Source organism: Dasypus novemcinctus, chromosome 17 (assembly GCF_030445035.2).
Source record: "Dasypus novemcinctus isolate mDasNov1 chromosome 17, mDasNov1.1.hap2, whole genome shotgun sequence".
In the NCBI taxonomy this organism is placed as follows: Eukaryota; Metazoa; Chordata; class Mammalia; order Cingulata; family Dasypodidae; genus Dasypus; species Dasypus novemcinctus.
Genome location: NC_080689.1, coordinates 67,718,518 through 67,740,636, shown reverse-complemented (window position 1 = coordinate 67,740,636; position 22,119 = coordinate 67,718,518). Strand labels below are relative to the sequence as shown.

General features: G+C 50.8%; 1 protein-coding gene across 50 annotated transcripts in view; it reads left to right on the top strand.

The window, feature by feature from the left end:
* The first annotated feature begins 3,658 nt into the window (after positions 1-3,658).
* The window catches only part of DCTN1 (dynactin subunit 1), a 30,261-nt gene continuing 11,800 nt past the window's right edge, over positions 3,659-22,119 (top strand). For 4 of the 50 annotated variants that reach the window (XM_058278951.2, XM_058278949.2, XM_004467995.5 and 1 more), the window contains exons 1-4: positions 15,295-15,672; positions 17,374-17,619; positions 17,887-17,965; positions 18,164-18,198. In XM_058278951.2, the coding sequence (XP_058134934.1) occupies positions 15,640-15,672; positions 17,374-17,619; positions 17,887-17,965; positions 18,164-18,198 (393 nt within the window). In that variant the 5' untranslated portion in view covers positions 15,295-15,639. Of the gene's footprint in view, positions 3,856-3,890; positions 3,984-4,631; positions 4,720-10,978; positions 11,058-15,294; positions 15,673-17,373; positions 17,620-17,886; positions 17,966-18,163; positions 18,199-18,799; positions 18,821-20,704; positions 21,112-22,119 lie in introns of those variants that run through there. The other 46 variants (XM_058278957.2, XM_058278953.2, XM_058278952.2 and 43 more) reach the window with 36 other exon arrangements.

Genomic DNA, 22,119 nt, shown 5'->3' with positions numbered 1-22,119 from the left:
GTTTTAAAAGGGACAGGTGAGGCACCAGTGGTGGGGCTGCAGCTCGAGGGCCCCCTGGGGTGCCTGTCCAGCCGCCCCAATGGCCAGTGCACTTTCCCCAGCAACTGCATCTGCTTTTTTCTGATGCTCCCGACAGCACAGGACAGCCACCTTGCCTGGCCTCCAGACTGCTTTCAGCGGTTGAAGGATTTTCTCTTTTTTTTTTTTTTCCTGCAGTTAGGAGTTCCTTCTTATAAATTGCTCCATGGATCTGTACAGCAGCGAATGCGTATTCAAAGTCAGCGCAAATGTTCACCGTTTGCCCGGTGGCCAGTTGTACGGTTGAATGAGTGCCCAGAGTTTGCTTGCTGTGCAGAGCACCCCCAGGTAGCGGAGCCGCCCTCACTGCTTACTTAGCTGCACTGACTGCACTTTGGACGCCTCTCCTCATTTCTGACAAACTGCTGCCCTTTGTGAACAGGGTTTGGTCTGGGCTAGGAAGTGGCCCGTCCTGGTAGCTGGGGCGGCCGGTACACACCTTCTTGTCACTTTTGCGCAGTTGTGTCCAGGAGTTCCTCCTTCGGTGGGCCGGAAAGCGGCAGGGTTTAGGAAAAGAGGTGGGGGGGGGGGTGGAGTTTGGTTTTTGTGTTTTCAGCTCTGCGGGAGCCGGGAGCCGAGTCCACATTAATCGGGTCCTTTAAATCCAGACGCGTAATCTTGGCGGCCCCAGGCGGCCCCGGGAGGTACTGGCCCCACGGGGAGTTTCAGGGTGAAGCGTTCCCTCCTTTTTGGGGTGGCCTTTCTCGATTGGTTGGGTCAGGATTTTTAAGGCTGCTGCTAACAGGGAGACCTGCAGTTTCATTTGCCTTTCGTTTTCCCCTCAGCAGTTCTGTTTTTGTTTGACGTCCAGCGCCGCCTGGGCGACAGCCGCGGTGGCCCTTCTCTGGCTTTCTGGGGCCTCTGGGTCGAAGAGGGTGTAAATCTTGAAGGCTTTGTAAAGTTGTTTATAAAAACCTTCCGGAGGCTCTGCAGGCTTTTGAGTGACGGAGACCGGCCGTTTTGGACGTGTTTGGGGCCGCCCCGCCCGTTCCCGTACCCCCTGAGGGGGGCTTCTCGACCCCGCTGAAGGGCAGCCACCCCTGAGCTGTGTGACAGTCCCGGGCGGGTGGGGCTTCCGGGGCCGCCTCTCCGGCCCACTCCTCCGGCTTCAAGACCCCTGCGGGGCCTGTTCTCAACACCACTTTCTGGCCTCCGTGAGGGTCCTGCGTCTCTCCTCGGGATTGACCAGGGTTAGGAGGGGTGGGCGGCACTCAGCCCTAGTGGGGCGCTGGGACTGGAAAGCCGACTCCACGAGGTCGCTAAGAGCCTGAAGCTTTTCTGAATGTGAAGGGGAGTGGTGCTTCCAGTTTAAAGATCTGCAGTGGTGAAAGGCTGATGAAACAGGAGTGGCCTCCTGGGTGGACAGTCCCGCCTGCACCCATCTGGGCTGGGCCTGTGTTTCGTGCATCTGAAGTACAGGCTGTGTGGACTGAGGTTTTCTTGCCAAAGGGGTCTCAGGACCCCCCCTCGGGGGAGGCTGACAGGCCTGGGGACACTGAAGGTGGAGGAGTCTCTGGGAGAGCTGCCTGTGGAGGCTCCGGGGCAGGAGGTGCCCTGGAAGGGCTGGAACATACGGCAAGGTAAAGTGTCTTCCTCTGGAGGTCCTTGTAGAATAAGAATAATAGGCTTTCGAGGTCTGGCCATCTGAGCTACCAGGACCCTGCTCTGACCCTTCCTTTCAACACAGAATCGAACATAAGGGGGCAGGGTTTGGGCAATTTTTAACCAGGATTTCATGTAAGGGTGACCAGGGTGGCCGGGGGCTTCAGTGACTGCCTGCCGAACTGCATGAATGTTGGTGACATCTAGGGTTCCTTCTGAGGGCCAGTCTACCCCAAACGCGGGCCACTCCAACTTGTACAAGGTCTGGAGAGTTCCAGGGGACATACGGACACTATAATCCCCGGAAAAACTTTCCTCGAAGTTTTTTAACATGCACTCTAAGGCATGTTTGGACTGTGATGATCCCATCCCTGAACTGGTGTCGCAGGACAAACAAAGGAGGCGGGCCCCTCACAAGGCCACTCAGATGCCCGCCTGTCTGCGTCTCTCGCGAGAATTTAGGCTCATTTTAGCTAAGGTGCCCATGTAGAGTCCGGATGAGCCATTATGCTGTATAATTTGGCCGCAGAGCGCAGGTTGGGGCCCACTCGGACTCCACAGCGCACACCGTGGAGCCGCAGACTGGATCAGCAGAAGCAAGCCCTGCAGTCCCCATTCATTCACTCAGTCACTCAGAGGTTACACAGCCCCACCCAAGGGACTGCCCTATCCTGGAATCTCGAATCTCGAGATTTTGGGAGGTGATCAGTCTCCCCTTCCATCGGGAGACTGACCTGACTGGGACTCGGAGCCCTGGGGCTTTACCTTTCTGACATCTCCTGCTGTTGTTCAATCCACCTCTCCACTGAGTCAGGCTGGAGTGGAGGACGTGGCCCACAGGAATCCTTTCCCCGAAGAAGGCCCGTCAGTGGGACAGGTGGCACCGCCTTGTTCGTGCGCAGATCTCCGCCGGCCACGTCCGCCAGTCCCAAACCGGAGGCTCAAAGGGCCAGCACGTTTGGGTTTCCTGGTCAGGGAACCAAATGTTGCAGCAAAGCCGGGAGTTCTGAACCACATCAAAACCCAAAACCGGCTTTTCAGGAGAAGTGGGGGAACAGAATTATTACACGCGGGCTGAGAGGAGAGTCAATCTCCAAATTCTGAGCCGTTTTTCAGTTTTCATAGGTTTATATAGGATTTCAGGTGGGATCAGCATAAATTTCGTTCATTGGCTACCACGTTGTTAGGCAAAATTTTGCAAGCAGGAGCGTTACAGAGGCAGAATGCAGTTGTGAGGTTGCGGGCTGATTTACAGAAGGGTGTGATGTCTCTCGTTTGATATCTTCTTACTAGGCCATGTTTTCACAGGCTGATTTACAGAAACAGGGGGCAGGAGTTATTTGCTATTCCCCTGCAAGGCCATGCGCTCACAGGCCGATCCACAGAAGCGGGGGCAGGAGTGACTTGTTAGATATTTTTGCAAGGTTATGTTTTTTATTCCTCAACATGCCCATTTTTAATTTGGGTTGTCTTTTTGTTGTTGAGTTGTAAGAGTTCTGTGCATCAAAGGATATTATCAAGAAAGTGAAAACACAACCTACAGAATAGGAGAAAATGTTTACAAATTATTTATCTGATAAGCATCTAACTTTCAAAATATAGAAAGAATTCTTTCCCCATTGTATGGTGTTGGCACTCTTGTCAAAAAGCAGTTAGCCTTAGGTTGATTTTCACTTTAAAATATGTTTAGATAAAAAAGTGCCAATATGCTGGTATGTACTTTCTTGTTACTTTACATTCCCCTCCTTAGGGCTCGAGAATGCTTGTTTCCCTATGTAATGGATTACACTGAGTTGTAGCAATCTTTTCCCCCCCTACAGGATAAACGATGAGATGTGACTTAACACTATTGTCTTAAATACCCGTTTTTAGCACTCAAAAGCTTAGCGACCCTCTTGGGGAGACCCTTTTTTTGCAAGTAATTCCTTTAACCCTTCTGCGCTGTCTCCTCTCTGCCGGCAGAGGGCGCTCGCCCATACGGGCCCGCTCTCCTATGGTCCTAATCGGCGGCTCAGGCACAGTGCGCGTGCGCAGATGCCACCGCAGGTGTCCAGCTTTGTGCCTGATCGATGTCTCCTCCACCCCCCGGTTCTCAACCCCGTCCGAACTGTGCGGAAGAGGAGCGTGTTTCCCGAACGCAGAGCTCCTCCAGGACTTCGGGCGAGGGGGTCTGGGGTGGGCCTGGAGGGGTCCGGCGGCGCGCCGGGCAGCTCACGCGGGTGGGGCGGACGGAGTGGGGCGGGGCGGGCAGGGTCTTGGGCGGCGGTCGCCGGTGGGGCCGGAACCGGCCGCGGAGCCGACAGGTACTGCGGCGGCGACGGGACCCTGCTAGCGGTCTACCCCGACGCCCCTCGCATGTTCGTGCGGTTCCCGGCGGCGGGCAGGAGGCGTGGCGCTGGCTTGGGGCGCGGCATGGAGCCCTGTGTGCGGCGCGGGGACTGGCAGGGATGGGCCGTGCAGGGGTGGGCTCCCGCCCGGGCTTGGGGGGCCCCGCAGTGTTTGACCTCCGGCTTTCCCGGCCCACCTGAGGTCTTCAACCTTGCGGTGTTTTCCCGAGGTCCGAGTGACTGCGCCTCCCGGTTTTTCGGGACTTAGGGTCCCCCTCTTCTGGAAGCGGCCGAGGCACCCCCGAACCCATGCCGGGCCACAGGGTTTCTGTGGGCATGTGTTCGAGAAGTTCTGTGTCAAACAAACGAAGTCATAGAGTACTCAAGCATGGGGGCCTGGATGTGGATTTGGTGTGTCTATTGCTCCCACTCCTCAGGTCCGCCTTAGCGGGCAGGATGACCCTCGAGAAGTCATCTTGCGCATCCCTCTTTCGGCAGAACAACATCAAATCACATAGATGAGGGGACTCTGTTGTTTTTAAGAGCCATTTAAATAACTTGCCATTATTAATTACAGTGAGCAGCAAGCCCATATTGACTATTTACTAATGTCCTATGTTTAAGGTACTGAGTCAAAGGGCAGTGAGGTAGCGATTGCCATTCTTTACCTGGTGTACAGCCAAAGCCTGAATCACGGGATATTAAAAAAGAGGTAATAGTAACTTTTTCTCTTTTTTTAAAAGGCATTTTGTGTTCAAATATGTTTGGAAAATTCATCGTGGTTAAACAGCTTTCTTTACTGTAGAACATTTCAGAGTCTTCAGTATGCTGATGATTACCCAAATCTCCATCTGTGGGTATGGAATGGAGAGTTTCCCAAAATTGACCAGGGAATATTGTTTTTCATGGATGGTGCCTCTATTTAATAACTGGAACAATTTGGGAAATGCAAATTCCAGAATTTTAGGAACTCAGGAAGTGGTAGTGTAGACCAGTGCTCTACCAGCTTCACTGATGCATATTCCCGGGGGTCTTGTTAAAATCAGATACTGGTGGTTCTGCATTTCTGATGAGCTCCCAGGTGATGTTAATATTGCTGTTCTGTGGACCACATTTTGAAAAGCAAAGGCAAGGATCACTAGTTTGAGAGGGAGGGACCATGTGCTGCTTCCTGCTCTCCAGAACAAACTGCTGCCTTGGATGAGTCGATTCACCTGTCTGGGCCTATAAACTGAAGGCTGGACTAGAATATCTCTAAAGTTCCTTTCAAATCTAAAATGCAGTGATTTCAGTCCGGTCACCCTTTTGATACTTGAATTCCTTGTGCAGTATCTTTGCCAAACGGCTCTTTGGGGCTTGACCATTTCTAGTGATGGGGAACTTAATTGTAGGAGGCAACCCGTTTCACCTTGGGAGAGCTCAGTAAGAAAGTTCTTCATATTGCCGAAACACATCTCCCTGCAGCTGTCATCCTATTGGCCCTAGGTATCTCTTAGAAACAAACAGAAAAAAAAAAAGTATAATTCCTCTTTAAAAAGTATTAGAAGGCAGCTATTCCTACAATGTTTTCTCCAGGCTCAATTGTCCTTAATTTTTATGTGATGTAATTTTAGATCCTTCTCTTGAATTTAGTCCTTGTTCTGCGTAGCGTGTTGTGGAGCTTTAACTGGGTGTTGAAGGGTGGGTGGGGCTTGCATGACTAGGGAAGACATCCTAAGCAGAGTGAGACTGCAGATTCAGATACAGGAGTATTTGATGTCAGTAGCTAAAGTGAAGGTGTCTTGAGAGTAGTGGAAGGTAAGGTTGAATTCACACTGTGGAGGGCCTTGTTGGCCAGGACATCACAGTGTGAATACCCACTGTCTGCCAGGCACTAACTTTGCTCAGATCAGGAGTTGGACAGTGATTTTGTAAGAAATGATGATGTCAATAAAACGTTTGGGTGGGTGATTATTTGGACAAAGCACTATTTTAGAGTATGTATTTGCCTTATTGTGGAGTATAATGTGATTGGAAGTGGGGAAGGAGAGAGGCAGGGAGCCAGTTATGCTTCATATGTCAGTCTAGAGAACTTAGGTTGAGGATAATAGTAATGCCTTTTATTTATGTATAATACTTTACAGATTACACAATTTTTCACAGGCATGCTCGCTTTTGTTTTAATAATCATGTGAGGTAGACAAAGCAGTTGTTACCGTTTTACAGATGAGGCATCAAAGAAGGTAAATGATTTGCCTTAATTCTCAAAATTAGTGAATGACAGACTAAAGTGATGACATGGGGAGCGGAAGTAGCTCAAGTGGTTGAGCACCTGCTTACCATGTACGAGATCCTGGGGACAATCCCAGTACCTCCTTGAAAAAAAAAGTGGTGACAGTGGTAGTGGACTTAAAAGGAAGGAGGCAGGACTAAGGGAGAATTGATAAGTTATGCCTCACTGAGTATGGGTAGAAAAGAAGAAAAGTTTTCAGGGAGGAGTCAGAGTAGTTGGGAAAATCTTAATACCAATGACAACTGCCACTCTAGGTTTTAGTCTGCCAGCTGTGCTATAGCTAGAGACTGCCTAGAAGTATGGGTTGGGAAGGCTTCTCCTAGTGGAGTCCCAGGTTGCATGTCTTGTCCACAGCTGCTGGGTGGTGCCGTGGGGACCTGGGCTGTCTGTCCCATGCCAAGGGACATGATAACTGAATCCTCATTGTTACCTGGGGAGGTAAGTGCTGAGTGGTTGAGCGATTCAAATCTGTCTTAGGGTCCTTGCCATTTTGGAGACTCTAAGTTTGGCTTTTTATTGTTCTTTTTGAAGCTCAGGCTGGTACCAGTTGCGTTAAGCAGATGGACAGATTAGGTGTCCAGTCTGATGTCCTCAAGCTCCTTTATATCTCCTCAGGGCCTCACTGCAGCAGAGACAGGGCCCTCACCACCCCGAAGGTCTCACCCTAATCTGTTTCCCCAGAAGATCTGTACTTCATTTAGTGCCTTGAGGTTTCTCTGTTGTCCTTTTACCCCAAAGCATAAGAGACTGAGATTCAGTATTGGTGACCACATTCTGTAGGCCCTGTGCTGTTAGGTTCTCAGGCTCCTATTTGGAGGGAAAAAAAAGCCACATCTGCTAAAGGAAGTTGGGGGTGGGTGGGTTTGACTGTTAATTTCTCCGTGGTGGTGGTCTTTAAGAATGGAGCTGCTCTCTTGGAAAGTTGTCAGATCCTGTTTATATCCCTAGATCCTAGTGTTAGTGCAGGCTTTCATTCAACACTGAGTGCCTTCTCTGTCCAAAGTACTGTATTCAGTGCTTGGGATATGGACATGGGTAAAGCCTCTTTGTTCTGGAAAAATCCATGATTGGATAAGGGAGACAAAATTTTAAATAAAATGGTATTATAATGGATGTAGGTACAAAGTGCTATGTGAAGGCAAAGGAAGGAAAGACTTGCTTTATATGGACAAGTCGAGAGAATCTTCAGCAAAGTGGGGATAATTAAGCTGAGTCTTGAAGTATAAGGAGAGAGAATGACTCTGGTGACATGCAGCATTTGCAAGAGGGGAAAGGTAGGTAGATCCAATTGGCTGGAGTGTAAGTGAATCTTAGCATCAAGGGAAAGGTGATTGATGAGACTGGACTGAGAAAGAGGTCAGGTTTTTAAAATGCTATGCTAAGATTCAATTTTGTGGGCACTGGAAGTTTTTAAGCAGGGAAGAGACATGATTGTATCTTGGGAGTGAACTGTGGAAATAGACTAAAGAGGGAGAACCTGTGTAGGGACATCAGGAGACTTATAATAGCCTAGGCATGAATTAAGGCTGAAGTAAGACTTAGGTCAGCAGGGATGGAAAGGAGGGGTTGAATCTAAGAAAAATTTTAGCGATAAAGTTAACCTGACTTAATGACTAATTGGTTGTTGAAAACAAGAGAGAGAGTTGTTGAGGATGACTCAGTTTTCCATTTTGGGTGGATGACTGCCAATAACAAAGAGGGAATTTAGAAGAACTTTTTTTTTTTTTTTGAGGGGAAGATACCAAGTGCATTTTGGATCATGTTGAACTTAAGGTGTGTCTATGGCGCTTTACAGACAGGTGGAAGGTGTGTTTGAGGTTCAGAGGAAAGTCTGTGCCGAGGGTTGGTAGATGTCGGTGGTAGTAGAAGCTGTGAGAATGCATGAGCTCCTAGGCACCTCTGAAGGTGACAGAGGAGATGAGAAGGATTGGTGTGCAAGGTAAGAGAGAATGTTGTCCAGGAAGCTAGGAGAGGAGGAAATTCCAGGAGGAGGATCAGTACCTCAGTTGCTGCAGGGAGGTCAAGCAGGATGAGCTTGCAGGTTGACCAGTCAAGAGATTATGGTCTCCAGGGTTTTTACTTTTGAGTGTGAGCAGCTTCAGTGGAGTGGTAGTGACAGGAGCCAGATACAATGGATTGAGGAGTGGTTGGGAAGTGAGGAAGTCAGGATAGGAGGTGTACTCATTTTGAGTAGTTTGGCAGGGAAGGGAAGAATTGAGATGGTGGCAGGTTGAGGAGGAGTTAGCAGAGCCTAGGGATGGTTTCTTCCTAGAATAGAAAAGTCTTGAGCGTGGTTATCAGATGACATGTAAGACCCAGTGGGAAGGGTGCAACTGAAGGCACAAGAGAAAAGATAATTGCTAACTCAAGTCCTCAGAGGAAGTTGGAGAGAGTGACCCTGCAAAGAACAGTTTGCCATTCCCTCTGAAGTAGGAGGAAAGAGGCAACGATGGAGGCAAATCTAAATTTGCAAAGAAGTTCTTACTTAATAGGCTCCATATTCTTTCCCAGCAAGATATCTGCTGAGGGGTAGGAACACAGCATGGGCTTGGGCAGGAATAGGGTCTTAAAAGTGGCAAAGGAAGCTTGGGACATCTGTCCTGCGGGAAGGGAAGGAGGACAGCCTTGAGACAAGCTCCAGGTGTTGAGTAGCCATCTGAAGTTAAGTCCTGTACTACAATGATGATGATGATGATGCCTAACATTTATTGAGTGCTTTATCCCCAGCACTTTTCTAAGTACTGTTTATGCATTCTCTCCTGGTTTTTAAAAGCACCTCTTTTAGAAAGGTATTGTTTTTTTCCCCATTTTACAGAGGAGGAAATTAAGGCATGGTGAATTCCTTTGCCTTAATGTCCTTGTGGTTAAGGAACCTCTTATCTCTGCACAAATGGCATCCTCCCCCGGGGGCCACCAGTGAAGGCAGAAATTTAATCCCAATTTCTGGACCTTGAGGGTTTGGTGTCTAGGTCTACTGAGAAGGAAGTATTACCAAGCCAGTCTGTGGGCATGATAATACCATGGATGTGCAGGGCAGTGGATCAGTTTCTGCCATTTTTTTGCAACTACGTAGGGTACCCCTGAAATCATTGAGTGATTTCTTAGCACCCTGACTAGGTGATTTGGTCACGTTCTGCAAGCTGAGACCTTGTTGCCTGAGATGGCGACTAAAACGAGAGACCTTGTTCCCATCCCTACCACCCTGTAAAAGAATTTTTTCTGCCACTCAGTTATGAGACTAGACAGACCTATAATCTTACGTAATAGCATTATTATTAGCACTCACCTCCTGTGTTTTCCCCCTTGGTGTGACCGAGTTTGCAGGTATGGTACACAGCTGACTTAGCTGAAATGGCAGAGTGGTGGGATGGCATGGATGGAAGGGAAACGGACTCACCCTTTCCTGCTGCAGCCATTGGAGCATCATCTCTGTGTCCTTCCTCTGGAGGTTGCCATGGAAACGCCTTTGCGTGGTAGCTTGAGGAGATTGATTTCCATTATGATCAGATGATGACGTGGGTTTAAAAAAGAGAAAAGGCAGAATGCTCTGCTTCTGGGGAGTTAGTGGCTGGTGAGCTGCCCAAAAGGCAGAGCACAGCAAGAGTCCAGGTGGCTGTGGCTTTGTTGGCTGCTTTGGCTTTTGCTGAAGTTGTGAAATGGTGCATCTCTCTCTTTAGAGCGCAGGCTCAGGGTTTCCTATCTGCAAGGTCCTAGCGCCAGGGACTTGCTGGTAGATTCAGGGGGAGGAACCAGCGGGAACTTCAAAGAGGCTGTTAAGTGGAACTCCTGCTAGCACTGGGCGGGCTGCAGTTCTTCAGTACAGGGCTGAATGCCTCTTGCCTCCCCAAGGAAATTCTTTTATTGGGGATAAGGGAGGCATTTTGTGTAGCAGCCGCTCTTGTGTGTTTTGAAGATGGGCCTGGCAGGTCCTGGGTATTTCTGGGGGTGAGTGGCCCCCTGGGAGAGAGCAGAGCTGTGTTCATATTGGGAGTAGGGTGCAGACATTTCTGGGATAATCAGCCAGAGGGGTAGAAGGAGGTCCCTGTAGGGTCTGTGTCCTATCTGTATGAGCTCTGTAAGGCAGATAGAGGAGTAGGACCTAGGAACAAAAGGCTGTCTATGTGTTTTCTTCCTGGGTTCCTATGATTATTTGGAATCCAGCCTTCCAGGTGTCGAGTCCCCCAGTCTTCCTTCTCCACTCAGTAAGCAGATCTCGCTTCTTGACTCCTGAAGTTGTCCATATTTATCCCTTCCCTACTTGTGCTTTTAAAGATGTATAGGTTTGTCCTGGTATTAAGAAAAATTGGATCTTGCCATACCCTCTAATTACAATCATGTTTCTTTGCAACCGGATTAATCTATACCGAGTTATTAATGCAGTTTAATTCAAACCTGTGGACTCTGCTGTCAGCCTGCCTGGGTTCCAAACAGCTCCTGGAGAAAGCAGACAGTTGGGATAACCCAGGATAAAAGTTCAGGGAGATGAAGCAAGGGAAGGTCAAAGAATGCAGGGGCACCAGTAAAAGCAAGGTAGAAAACCTGCAGGCTGTGTGCCAAAGATGCTTTTCCTCCTCTCTTAGTTCCTCCCCAGTTCCCGACAGTCTGCTTATTTCCCTGTGATCTTCTGAAATTTTCTCCAAGACCATTGGTGACCTATTTACCACAGAGATTTTAGTCCCCTTTGTTCCCATTTTCCTAGACATTTTGGAAGTCTCATTGGAACAGAAAATGGATTAGAAATCCAGGGATTGTCTGTCTCTTCCTGGCTGAGAAAACAGGTAACTCAGGATTATCTGATACGGCGTGGGCTGGGACCCTGTGGGGCTGTGGAAAGAGTGCCTACTTGTACAGCTGGTCATTTCCTGGCAAGTCATTTAACTTCGAGACTTAATTCCATTTTCTCTAAAATAGAGATAATGAATTCTGTTTTGACTGTTGCACAGATTCATTTTCTTTTTTTTTTTTTCAAAGATTTATTTATTTATTTCTCTCCCCTTTCGCCCCCAACCCGGTTGTCTGTTCTCTGTGTCTATTTGCTGTGTCTTCTTTGTCCGCTTCTGTTGTCGTCAGCAGCATGGGAATCTGTGTTTCTTTTTGTTACGTCATCTTGTTGTGCCATCTTGTGTCAGTTCTCCGTGTGTGCAGTGCCACTCCTGGGCAGGCTGCACTTTCTTTTGTGCTGGGTGGCTCTCCTTACTTGCGTGTGGGGCTCCTCTATGCCGGGGACACCCCTGCGTGGCAGGGCGCTCCTTGTGCGCATCAGCGCTGCACGTGGGCCAGCTCCACACGGGTCAAGGAGGCTGGGGGTTTGAACCACGGACCTCCCATGTGGTAGACGGATGCCCTAACCACTGGGCCAAGTCCGCTGCCCCACAGATTCATTTTCAAAGACGATAGTGAAAGAAATGGCTAGGGTCCTAAAACAGGACTTATTTTTTTCTCCTAATATGTTCAGTTTTCTTTTGCATTTTCTCCCCAATTCTGTTAATGTTTTCAGTTATCATTCTTCCATTACTCATGCTTGAAAACTCCAAGTTTTTGCATTCATCTGCATATTCATGCATTCATCCATCCATCCATTTCTCCGTGAAACACTTGAGTTCCTACTGTATACACATCATTGATGTATCTTCTCATTAATGAGGAAGATAATGTATACCATTTGTTAAGCACATACTCTGTGCCAGGCACTGTGCTATCCACTTTACTTAAATCTTATTTAAGCCTCACAACCTCCTTGTACAGTAGACATGATTTCCTTCTTTTTGCAGATGAGTTAACAGGGGCTGAGAAAGTTAAATATCTTGCCCAGGGTCATACAGGTGAGGAAATGAGAGAACCAATTGGAGGGATCCAGTCTACCCAGCTCCAGAGCCCATCATCTTGACCTGTAGGCATGTTGTCTCTCTCCCCCACATCTGATCTGTCACAAGACCTCAGTGTCTTTTGGTACTGTTTCTCCCTTCCTTTTCCCTCCCTCTCATGACCATTTCTCTCTCCAGACCCTCTTTGCCCCTTGCCCATTTTTTCAGGAGACTCCTTGCCATTATCCCTGTCTTTGCCAAGTTGCCCCTGCTGCCACTCCATCCCACACGTGCCACCAGTTTGATCCTCTAAAACAACTTTCGTTGTGCCAGCCTCCTGCTCATGATCTCATCCTGGCTTCCTGTTGTTACTGGGTCAAGTCCATCTGTCTCTGTCTGCCCTGCCTGTTCATACTTACTTTCTAGTCTAGCTCAATATTAGTGTTTTTGTTTATTCAAGAAATATTTGACTCCTTGTGATAAAGGCCGTGTTAGTCAGCCAAAGGGGTGCTGATGCAAAATACCAGAAATTGGTTGGTTTTTATAAAGGGTATTTATTTGGGGTGGGAGCTTACAGATACCAGGCCATAAAGCATAAGTTACTTCCCTCACCAAAGTCTCTTTGGAGCAAGGTGGCTGCCATGTCTGTGAGGGTTCAGGCTTCCTGGGTTCCTATGTTCCTGGGGCTTGCCTTTCTCTGGTTCAAGATTCCTTTCCTCCTGGGACTGGCTTCTCTTTCCTCTGTGTGCTTACTTCCCGGGGCTCCAGCTTAAGTCTTCAGCATCAAATTTCAACATCAAAATTCCAACATCAGAAACCCTCAACTCTGTTCTTTGCCATGCCTTTTGTCTGTGAGCCCCCATCCCTTGGTGGGTGGGGACTCAACACCCTAAAATCATAACTCAGTCATGCTCAGGTACAGATCAGATTGCAAACATGATCCAATATTTTTTTTTGGAATTCATCAGTAATATCAAACTGTTACAAAGGCCATGGGACCAAAAAGAAGAAAAGTCATGGGCTCAGGCTTCAAAAGGCTTAGAGTTTGATAGAAGAACTCATTTAGAATTTTTCACTTCAGCCAAGCCTGTCTTCTTTAATGTTCTCTAGTCAAGGAAAGTTACTGCTGCCTCTACTTATACTATGTTCACAACTACAGTGTTTTGTGGACTTTTCCTTTCCACATAATTCAAGGCACCATCAGGTACCCCTTTTCTTTCTAGTTCATCTTTTTCCTGCCTGTAACTTTTTATCCTTATTTTCTAGACCTTTTATTTTAAGGTTTATGTGCCATCTCGTGTCATGTCAGGTAATAATTCTTACATGTCTATAACCTCTGTATTCTTTACAAAACAATTTTATGTACTTTATCTTATTTGAGGCTTGTAACACTTATATAGACATGGCAAATATTATCATTTTGTAGGAGAAGAAGTGGCCTCCATGCAAGTTAATTGGAGTATAAACCTAGTGAGTTGTGAGAGTGTTCTTAGATCTGAGCTCTTCTGAATCTTTGAAGACAGTGTGGTTTAGAGGAAGTACCTGGCCTTGGAAGGTTGCAGATGTGTGGGGCAGCAGTGAGAGACAGTAGCAAGAGTAGAGGGCTCCAATTCAGTTTTGGTTCCAGTTGCAGCTCCACTCCTTAACATCTCTGTAGCTTCAGAGAAGTTGCTTAGTTCTTTAGACCTCAGTTTCCTTGTCATCCTCATCCCTGGCCTGCCTCTCTAATGGGTTTTTGTGGCATCCAAATATGATGGTGATAATAATATTAGCTTTTACTGAGTACTTCCTAAATACCAGGCTGTCCCTAAATGTTTTACATGGGTTATCTTGTCAATCCTCCCATCAACCCCTGAGGTATGTTCTTCGATTGCTCCCAGTTGACAGATGAGAAAATTGAGGCCCAGAGATGTTAAGTAATTAGACCAAGTTTATGTAGCTACTAAGTGGTGAGACAAGGAATTGAACATGAGCAGCTTGAGTCTAGAGCTGGCTGTCTTACCCACAACACTGTAAGATGATGTTTTTTAAGGTGTGACTGTAAAGGGCACTGAACATTGAAGGGCTGGGTTACAAGGGTCTTGCTACTTGCCTGGGGTGGAGGGTTTGCACTCATGCCCTGTCCTCCTGTTAGTGGTGACTAGGGAAGGGAGGGGGCAAGTAGGATATTTTGTCATGGAGGAGAGAGGCGGTTCCTTAGGGGGCCTGGTCAGGATTGAAGCTGTGGAGAAGTGTTTGGGGGCCACATTTCTGACTTGGCTCTCATTCTACTGTTGGACGACCTGGGCTATCTTAGAAAGAAAGTGGAGTGTCCTGCCAGTGACACCCAATGCAGAAAAGATAGGTATCGCCAGGCCTGGGGGATCCAGATCCAGACCATGCTCAGTGGGGCCCATAGGCTGCTTGGGGCTGGGGCCCTGCTCTGTTGACTCCCAGCTCCTGGCACGTAAGTTAATAAATATGAAATGGTATCATTAAGTCCACTGGAGACCTCTCACCAGAGTACACCATTTTCACTGAGTTTAGAAAATAAACCGTCTCATTGTTTCTGTTAAAGAGCGCCTTAGGATTGAGATGCCCAGGGTGCCAGGCCAAGGGCTCAAGAGCAGGCACCTGAGGTGGCCTGTGCCTTGTGCTGCAAGGGGGAGGTAAGCTGTCTGCTTTTGCCTACTACCCCTCTTCATATTCTTGGGGTTCAGAGCCTGGTCCCTTATAACAGCCAGAGGAAGGAGGAGTGACTGTGGCCGTCTCTGCCAGCGGGTGGGGACTGGGGGACTTGCCTTGCTTTGCTGTGTGCACAGAGTTGCTTTCATTACTGCCCCTTCCCTTGCTGATGATTGGACAGAGCCTGGCTCCTCTGGTGCAGTGTGAGATTGAAATCCAGTCCCTTATCAAATGGATTTGGACCCTGAGCTCAGGGTTTAGAGAGAGAGCATCAGAAAGTGGGGTGAGGGACCCTTATTTTGGCTGTGGAGAGGTCCTAGGCAGCTGATCATTCTGAACTGTCGCTTGATGCTTGTGGGCCTGGAGAGACTCATACCCTGGGTTGAGGGGTAGGGGGTGGTTAGGGATGCTGAGGGGGTGCAGACTAGCAGGCCCCGTCAGGGCTGTGCTTCCAGTGCGTGGGTGGTGCACTCTGTGGGTAAGCGCTGAGGGTCTGTGGCCTGGGCCCAGTCACTGGTCCCTGCACCTCTTGTCTGGCCCAGAGGAAGCAGGGGGGCACTAGGACCCAGCGGCTGGCACGTCCCTGACAAGTCTAGAGCAGCACTAGCGCAGAGTGAGACTCATCAGCTGGCTAGCAGGATTCGGTGTCTCTGGGTTCAGGAATCCTCAGGCAGCAGAGGGGACCTGCTCCTCAGCCCCCGTCTCTGCCCCCCACCCCTCACCTGGTGGCTACTGACAGAGGCCCATGGACTGGGGAGGGCCGGGCCTGACGGCTCCAGCGTCTGTCCACAAGGGCCTGGAGCCCTGACCCTCCTGCCTCGGTTTCTGCCTTTTCTCTCTGTCCTTTTCTCCCCCTCCATCTGGGGAAGGGGGTAGAGGCTGAGTGAGCAGCATGGCCCAGAGCAAGAGGCACATGTACAACCGGGTAAGTGGCCCTGACTGGAACGGACCTGGCAGGGTTGCTGGAGGGGGCCTGGGCGCCTGTGGACCTCATCGCTGTGGGGGCTGGGCAGCAGGCTGGAGCCTGCCTGGGGGCACTCACAGCCCGTGTTTCCAAGAGCCCTCGCAGCTCCGGTGCTGTTAGGCCAGGCAGGCCTCCCCTCCTAGGCCTGGGCCCTAAATGGGCACTGGCTAGGCTAGCCTTCCACTCTAGTTGGGTTGCAGGCCAGGGGTTCCTGATTGGGGGCCAGGATACCTTGGAGACTTGGAATGGGGTCGGTGGGTTGGAATGGCCTTGCGCCGGAGCCTTTCTTTAGAGCTGCTTTGTTTTGTCACCTGCTTTCTCTCTCTCTATTGGCTGAGCTTAAATTTGTACCCACTGTTGTATCCACCTGGTTCTGAGAGGCTTATTGGGGTTGGGAGGTGGGTGGGATGTCTCGGGGTCTGGGGCAAGTTTTTAATTCACTGTCAGTTCCTTTAATCATTGGGTCCATGAGAGCCACCCTGCTGCCCCATGTGTGAATTGGGGCTCTGGAGACCCTGGAAGCCATATCCTTCCTGGATGAGCTATTTGGAGAGGGGAGTTAGGGCGTGATAGGGCTGGAAGGTATTCTGGCTCCTGAGGTGAGACATCTGAGGGAGACTCTTGGGGTCTTTAGGATCATGGTTTCACTTCTTCATGCCTCATTCATCTCTTTGCTGCAAGGCTCTTGGTTCATGGAGCTGCTAGTGCTAAAAATGACTCAGGTGTGATTTTCTTCTAAATCATGGGCCTATTCAGGTCCTAATTTCATAGTATATTCTGCCATCAGAGACAGCGCTTCCCAAGGACAGTGTCTTCCTCTGCCTGTTTGCCTTGCCCATCCATGGGATGATGAACCCTCTGTTTGGACCACTGGGCAGAGTCTGGGGACAGAATGAGGGATAGACCTATAGTATCTGATTTACCTGGTCTTTGTTTTTCTTTTCTTAGTAGCGTAACATGGGGCAGGATCTCTGCAGAGCTTGGGATAGAGAGTTCAGAGAGCATAGGAAGAAGGGATTTGAATGGCTGGGCTGTGTGAGGCTTCCAGGAGTGTGACGGTGATGTGTGGTGAGGGTGGGGGTGAAGGGAGTCAGGTTAGAGAGGGGCGCTGGTGGCTTGAGGGCCTGGAGGAAGGCACAGCTGTGTGGCTCTAAAGGAAGAGGCCTGGGAGAGTCATGTGAAGGATGGAGAGAACTAGGCGACAGTGGGGTGGGATGGCAGGTGGGGAACAGGATTCTGTAGGGTCGTCCACTGAATTGTGTGTCTTCCCAGCTCAGGCTCCCGAGTCAAGGCACTGGGTTGTGGGGAGTCCGTTCTAAAGTGAGTTATTTGCTTAAACATAATTCCTCTCACTGGGGGTAGTACTCCTGAGAAAGTAGCCAGTGGTGACATTCAGAGTCTATCAATGAATTACTATTTGTTAAAAAATTTAAATATAAACTCACTTTCTGGCAGATTCTAGAGGGGTTTGGAGAAATCTTAGAAGAACACATCATGGATGCTTTCCAAAGAGGAATTTTGGGGAGAATCTGAGAATGGGGTTCCGGGAAGTGACATATCTTTAAGCCCAAGTTCCTGGTTGGGGATATTTCTGACACACGAGGATGGCACCCTTGATGTTAGGCCTCTGACTGTGTTTGTTTGCATGTGTCTTTCTTTCAGACGCCCAGTGGCAGCAGGATGAGTGCAGAGGCAAGTTCCCGGCCTCTGCGAGTGGGCTCCCGCGTGGAGGTGATTGGAAAAGGCCACCGAGGTACAGTGGCCTATGTTGGAGCCACACTTTTTGCCACTGGCAAATGGGTAGGCGTGATCCTGGATGAAGCAAAGGGCAAAAATGATGGAACTGTCCAAGGCAGGAAGTACTTCACCTGTGAAGAGGGACATGGGATCTTTGTGCGCCAATCCCAGGTACTGACATCCTGCTTTTGTTGGTGTGCGTGCAGGCAGGCGTACAAGCTCTGTTGCATGTGAAGCTGGTGTGTTGGTGCTGCTTCTTCTTGGGAGTGTGCAATAAACCTCTGGTTGGGAGAGTGGGAGGTGGCTGTGGGGAGGGATAATTGGAGACCCCTCCTTAGGGAAGCGGCCCTGTACCCCAGACTTGGTTGGGGATTAGGGAGGGGCCCATAATACAGCCATCTTTGATCTGGCTACACTGAGTCTGTTCTGTGACCTTAGATCCAGGTATTTGAAGATGGAGCAGATACTACTTCCCCAGAGACACCTGATTCTTCTGCCTCAAAGCTTCTCAAAAGAGGTAATGACTACTCACCTAAGTTGCCTCCCCACATCCAGGAGTCCCCAGGGCTTCACCCCATAACATGAGGCCACAGTAGATCCTGAAAGTTTTCCATCTTGACCATATTCCCCTGTGACATCTCCCCCAGCCTGCCAGGATGTGTTTTTCCTCCATCCTTCTATACAAACTCACACTGTATCTCTTTTCTTTCTACAGAGGGAACTGATGCAGCCGCAAAGACCAGTAAACTGGTGAGTGGTTGGAGGGCGGGAGTGAGGAGTGATGTGAAGGGAAAGAGAGGAGAAGGAGGAAAAGAGGAGGGAGACCTAGTTCTAGCAGGTGTGATTTAATACTTTAGGATTAGAGTAAAGGCAACAAGGTGAAACTATTAGACCCCAGAAGTTCAAGGTCAAATGGCTGGGAAAGATGGGTCTGACCTCAGTAGTGTTGCCAACTTTCCACCTTTTTGTTATCCATGGATGCCAAGATCTAAAGGATCTGGGGGTGGGAGAAGGGTAGGAGCTTCAGGAGGAAGGAGCTATCCTGTTCACAAGTGAATGGCCAGGAGTCGGGTCCTTGGCCACCTGTTTTAGGCCATATATGGTGCTCCTCTGCCACTCCCTGCAGGGTGGTGAGGTGGGGCTCAGACTCCTCATTTCTCTGGATCAGGGTATGGATGTTCTGGAAGGCAATCCGTGAGGGATCCCTCATCTCACTTACCCAGGGAACCTGACTCTCTGCCTTACCTGTGCATTCTTGAGTTGGTTTGAGCTCCTATACCCAGGATGTCTGGCCAGCTGGCGCAGGGCAACATTGCTTCTCTAACTGTGCCCTTTCCTACTCCTCATGCAGCGGGGACTGAAGCCTAAGAAGGTGGTGTGTTTACTCGTTGTGCCTGGGTGGGTTGGGACCACGAACCCCCGCCCCAGCTGTCCTGCATGTCTTTGAGCTGCTGCATGCCTTTGCGTGTGACCTTGGAGCTGGGATGCCTCAAGGAAATGGTGGCCTTGGCTTTCATAGTTCCTTTGAGGGGTGTGAGTGTCCAGGCCCAGGCAGCACTCATCAGGGACAGTTACACACCCCCTCTCCCACAAGATGCCTAGTCAGAGACTCCAAGCCTTTGCCTCTGTAAAAAGCAGCATCGTGAAGTAGAGCATTGCACTGGGCTGTCACTTAGCCCCAGCTTTTGGGGTGGTGGTGGTGGGGTCGGGAGCAGGACACATACAGAGTGAGGTGGTTGGGCAAGGAGGGGGGAAGTCAGGGAGAAGGGCATGGGAAGAGCAGGTTCAATTGGAAAGCCTAAGCATCTTTATGGTGCCTGCCTCTGGTGGGTGCTGCCATGAACACCCTGCCCCCAGGCTTTCCCCACTTCTTTTTCCTCTGGTGTTGTGCCTGAGGCCCACCTCTCACCCCTTGCAGCCCTCCCTCAGCCAACCTTGGAGTGGCTCAGCTGTGTCCTGCCCCACCTGCCAGTACTTTTAAATTCTTAAGTCAGTGCCATCATCACTTCCTTGCACCACCCTCTGGCCCAGCTCTCTCTGACCTGCATGTGCCTGTATATGCTGTGTCCCTTGTACCATGCTGTGATTTCCTTGTGGCAGGCCTGGCTCATGCCCCCCTGACATTGCATGGGGAGCTACCAGATAAGGGCAGTGGGAGGGAAGGGGGAAAGCCTCTCCTTTTGGACTCCTAGTTGGTGATGATCCTCACCATCTTGAGGCTTGCTGTGGAAGAGACCACATTCTGGTACTTGCTTTGGGGTCTTGGTCTGGGCGGGAATGGGGATGTAAGAATGAGAAGAATACCATGAAGGCTGTTGGGTCCATTCCAGGGCCATAGAAACTTGGATTCTTGCCTTGTTTATGGTCTCCTGGTTGGGGTCCCCTCTGACCTCAGGCTCCTGAATAGAGAAGAGCATGGAACTGCAGTCTGTTCTCTGTGGAGAGTTCTAGCTGCAGCCTGACCTGACCCCGGCCTAGGCTGAGAGTCACTGTCAAATCCTGGGGCTTTGGTTCTGCCCAGCCTAGACTGCCTGGGCTGGGATACAGCACCTTCTTGGCTCCTGGTGGAAAATGTCAGTTAGTCCCTCTCCTGCTCGCCAGCCTTCCTCTCCAGTGGTTCTCTGGCAGTAGCTTACTGAGCCCTGGGCCCCCTTGCTCTCACCCTGTGTGGATAGGCAGCTCGCTCCAGGGGCAAACGAACATGCCTTGAGGAAGAGGGTAGAAGAGAGCCCCAGATGCCTGTGCATAGTGCCCAGGACTTTCTGGAAGCCCTTGAGAGACAGGCTTTAACTAGTTCACAACCAGGGGAGGAGGGAGAAAGGAGCCGGACACGGTCATTCGGGCTGCTGCCCAGATGAAATGGTTCCCAGCCTGCCTTCCTCAGGTGCTGCCCAGAGCCCATGCCCCTTGTGGGAGGAGTGCTCTGGGGGGGGGGGTGCCTCAGGAGACCTCGTGGGTGGGAGACAGAAGCAGGTGGTCAGTGCATTTGAGAGGCAGACGTGGAGGGGATGGGGCTGGCGGGGGGGGGGGAAGGGAAGCGTGAGTATGAGAGCCCTAGGTCCCTCCCAGTGGTGCCCAGGCCTTATAGGGTGCCATTTCTGGGGCGGCCCCTGCCCAGTTCCTTGGGGACAAGGAGAAGGCAGAACCTATCCTCGGGAGGGAGGGGCCGGGTCCGCTCTGCGCAGGACTTTGTCCAGTCATGAAAAGGAGGAGGAGCCAGCAGCACCCTGGGCGGTTGCTAGGTGACCCAGGAGCCGTGGCTCCTCCCCCACGGAGCAGAGGAGGGTGGGTGCATGACGTCAGGTGGAGCTGGTGCTGCGGCCGCCGAGGCTGCCATCAGCCTAAGCTGGCCGACGGGCCAGGCGTCTCTCCCGTGCCCGCTGAGCCCGGCTGTCCCGCTGCGCGCGTGGGGCCTCTGCGTCGGAGCTGCAGCCGGCTTCAGGCCGGGAAGCCGCTGGGCTGGGAAGCAGAGGCTGCACTGTTGGGATTTGATGCACTAATCTCCTTTCTCCGCCGCCTTTCCCTCTGTTCGGTCTCTTTCCCTCCTTCCCGCCGTCTGTCCTTCCTCCTTGTGTTTTTCCATCCTCCTCTGTCCCTCCTCTTTCCACTCCCTGCTTTCTTTGGTTTTCTGCAATGATGAGACAGGCACCGACAGCCCGCAAGGTACTCTTGTTTGCTCTGGTCCTGCTGCCGGGTTGCTAGGGTGATGGTGGCAGCCGGCCGCCGGGGTGGGGGTGGGGGCTGAGCGACTTAATCTGTCTACCTGGTTGGGGGAGGTGGGCCGGGTGGCGGAGTGGAGGGCTGGGAGAGGTGTATGTCACTGCCATGCTCCACGCCCTGGGCCCAAGCATTTGTGCCCTGCCCTGCCTGTGCTCCGGGCCTTGCACCCAGTGGCCTCACAGGCTTGGCCTGCAGGCAGCCTCTGCTGCAAACAGGCTCTGGGAGTTTCCTATGGTGAATCTGAAGCAGGCCCAGGTGTCTCAGTGTCTCTAGCAGGCTGCCTCACCCCTTTGCCAGAATGACTCTTGGTTCCCCTCGGCATCCCTCCCCCACCTCTCCATTGGTGTTTGTGACAGTGGGCTCTACCAAGGTGGGATGGGGACCCTGGATGGGTTTTGACTCCACACTCTGGAAGCTTAGCCTGAGGCTAGAGGGGTGGGGGTGGGGGGTGGTCTTCTTGGGCCCAGTGACTCTTGGGAACAGGGCCCAAGCTGAATCTTGTCTTTGCCAGAGCAGTGGGTCATTGGGCAGCAAGAACTCTGTTTTAGAGTTGGAGTGAATCACCCGTTCACCAGTCTGTAGTGACCTGGGGACTTCTGGATTTGCTCTAGGGCAGTAGCTTCCCTGTGCTGCTGCCAGTGCCCCCCTTCCTTGCAGCTGGGCCGGGTGCTCTGCTGCGCTCTGGGCTTCTGGCTAATGCAGTATTCCTGGTCCTGACACCTGAGCCCTCTGCCCTAGGGATGGGGCCTGCTGCGCGATCTGGTCCTGGGGGAGGGGGCGGGGAGGACAGCAGCTGTTCTGCCTTCAGGGCCAGATCTCCCACTTCTGGGCTCTCTTGTCACACGGGGTTTCTAGGGACTCCTCTGGTGAGTAGCACTTGAAGGGAAGGGGCTGAACTGAGAAGTCCTGGGGAGTGGTGGTTGGGCGGGGCCTCTGGCTCTGGCCTGGAGT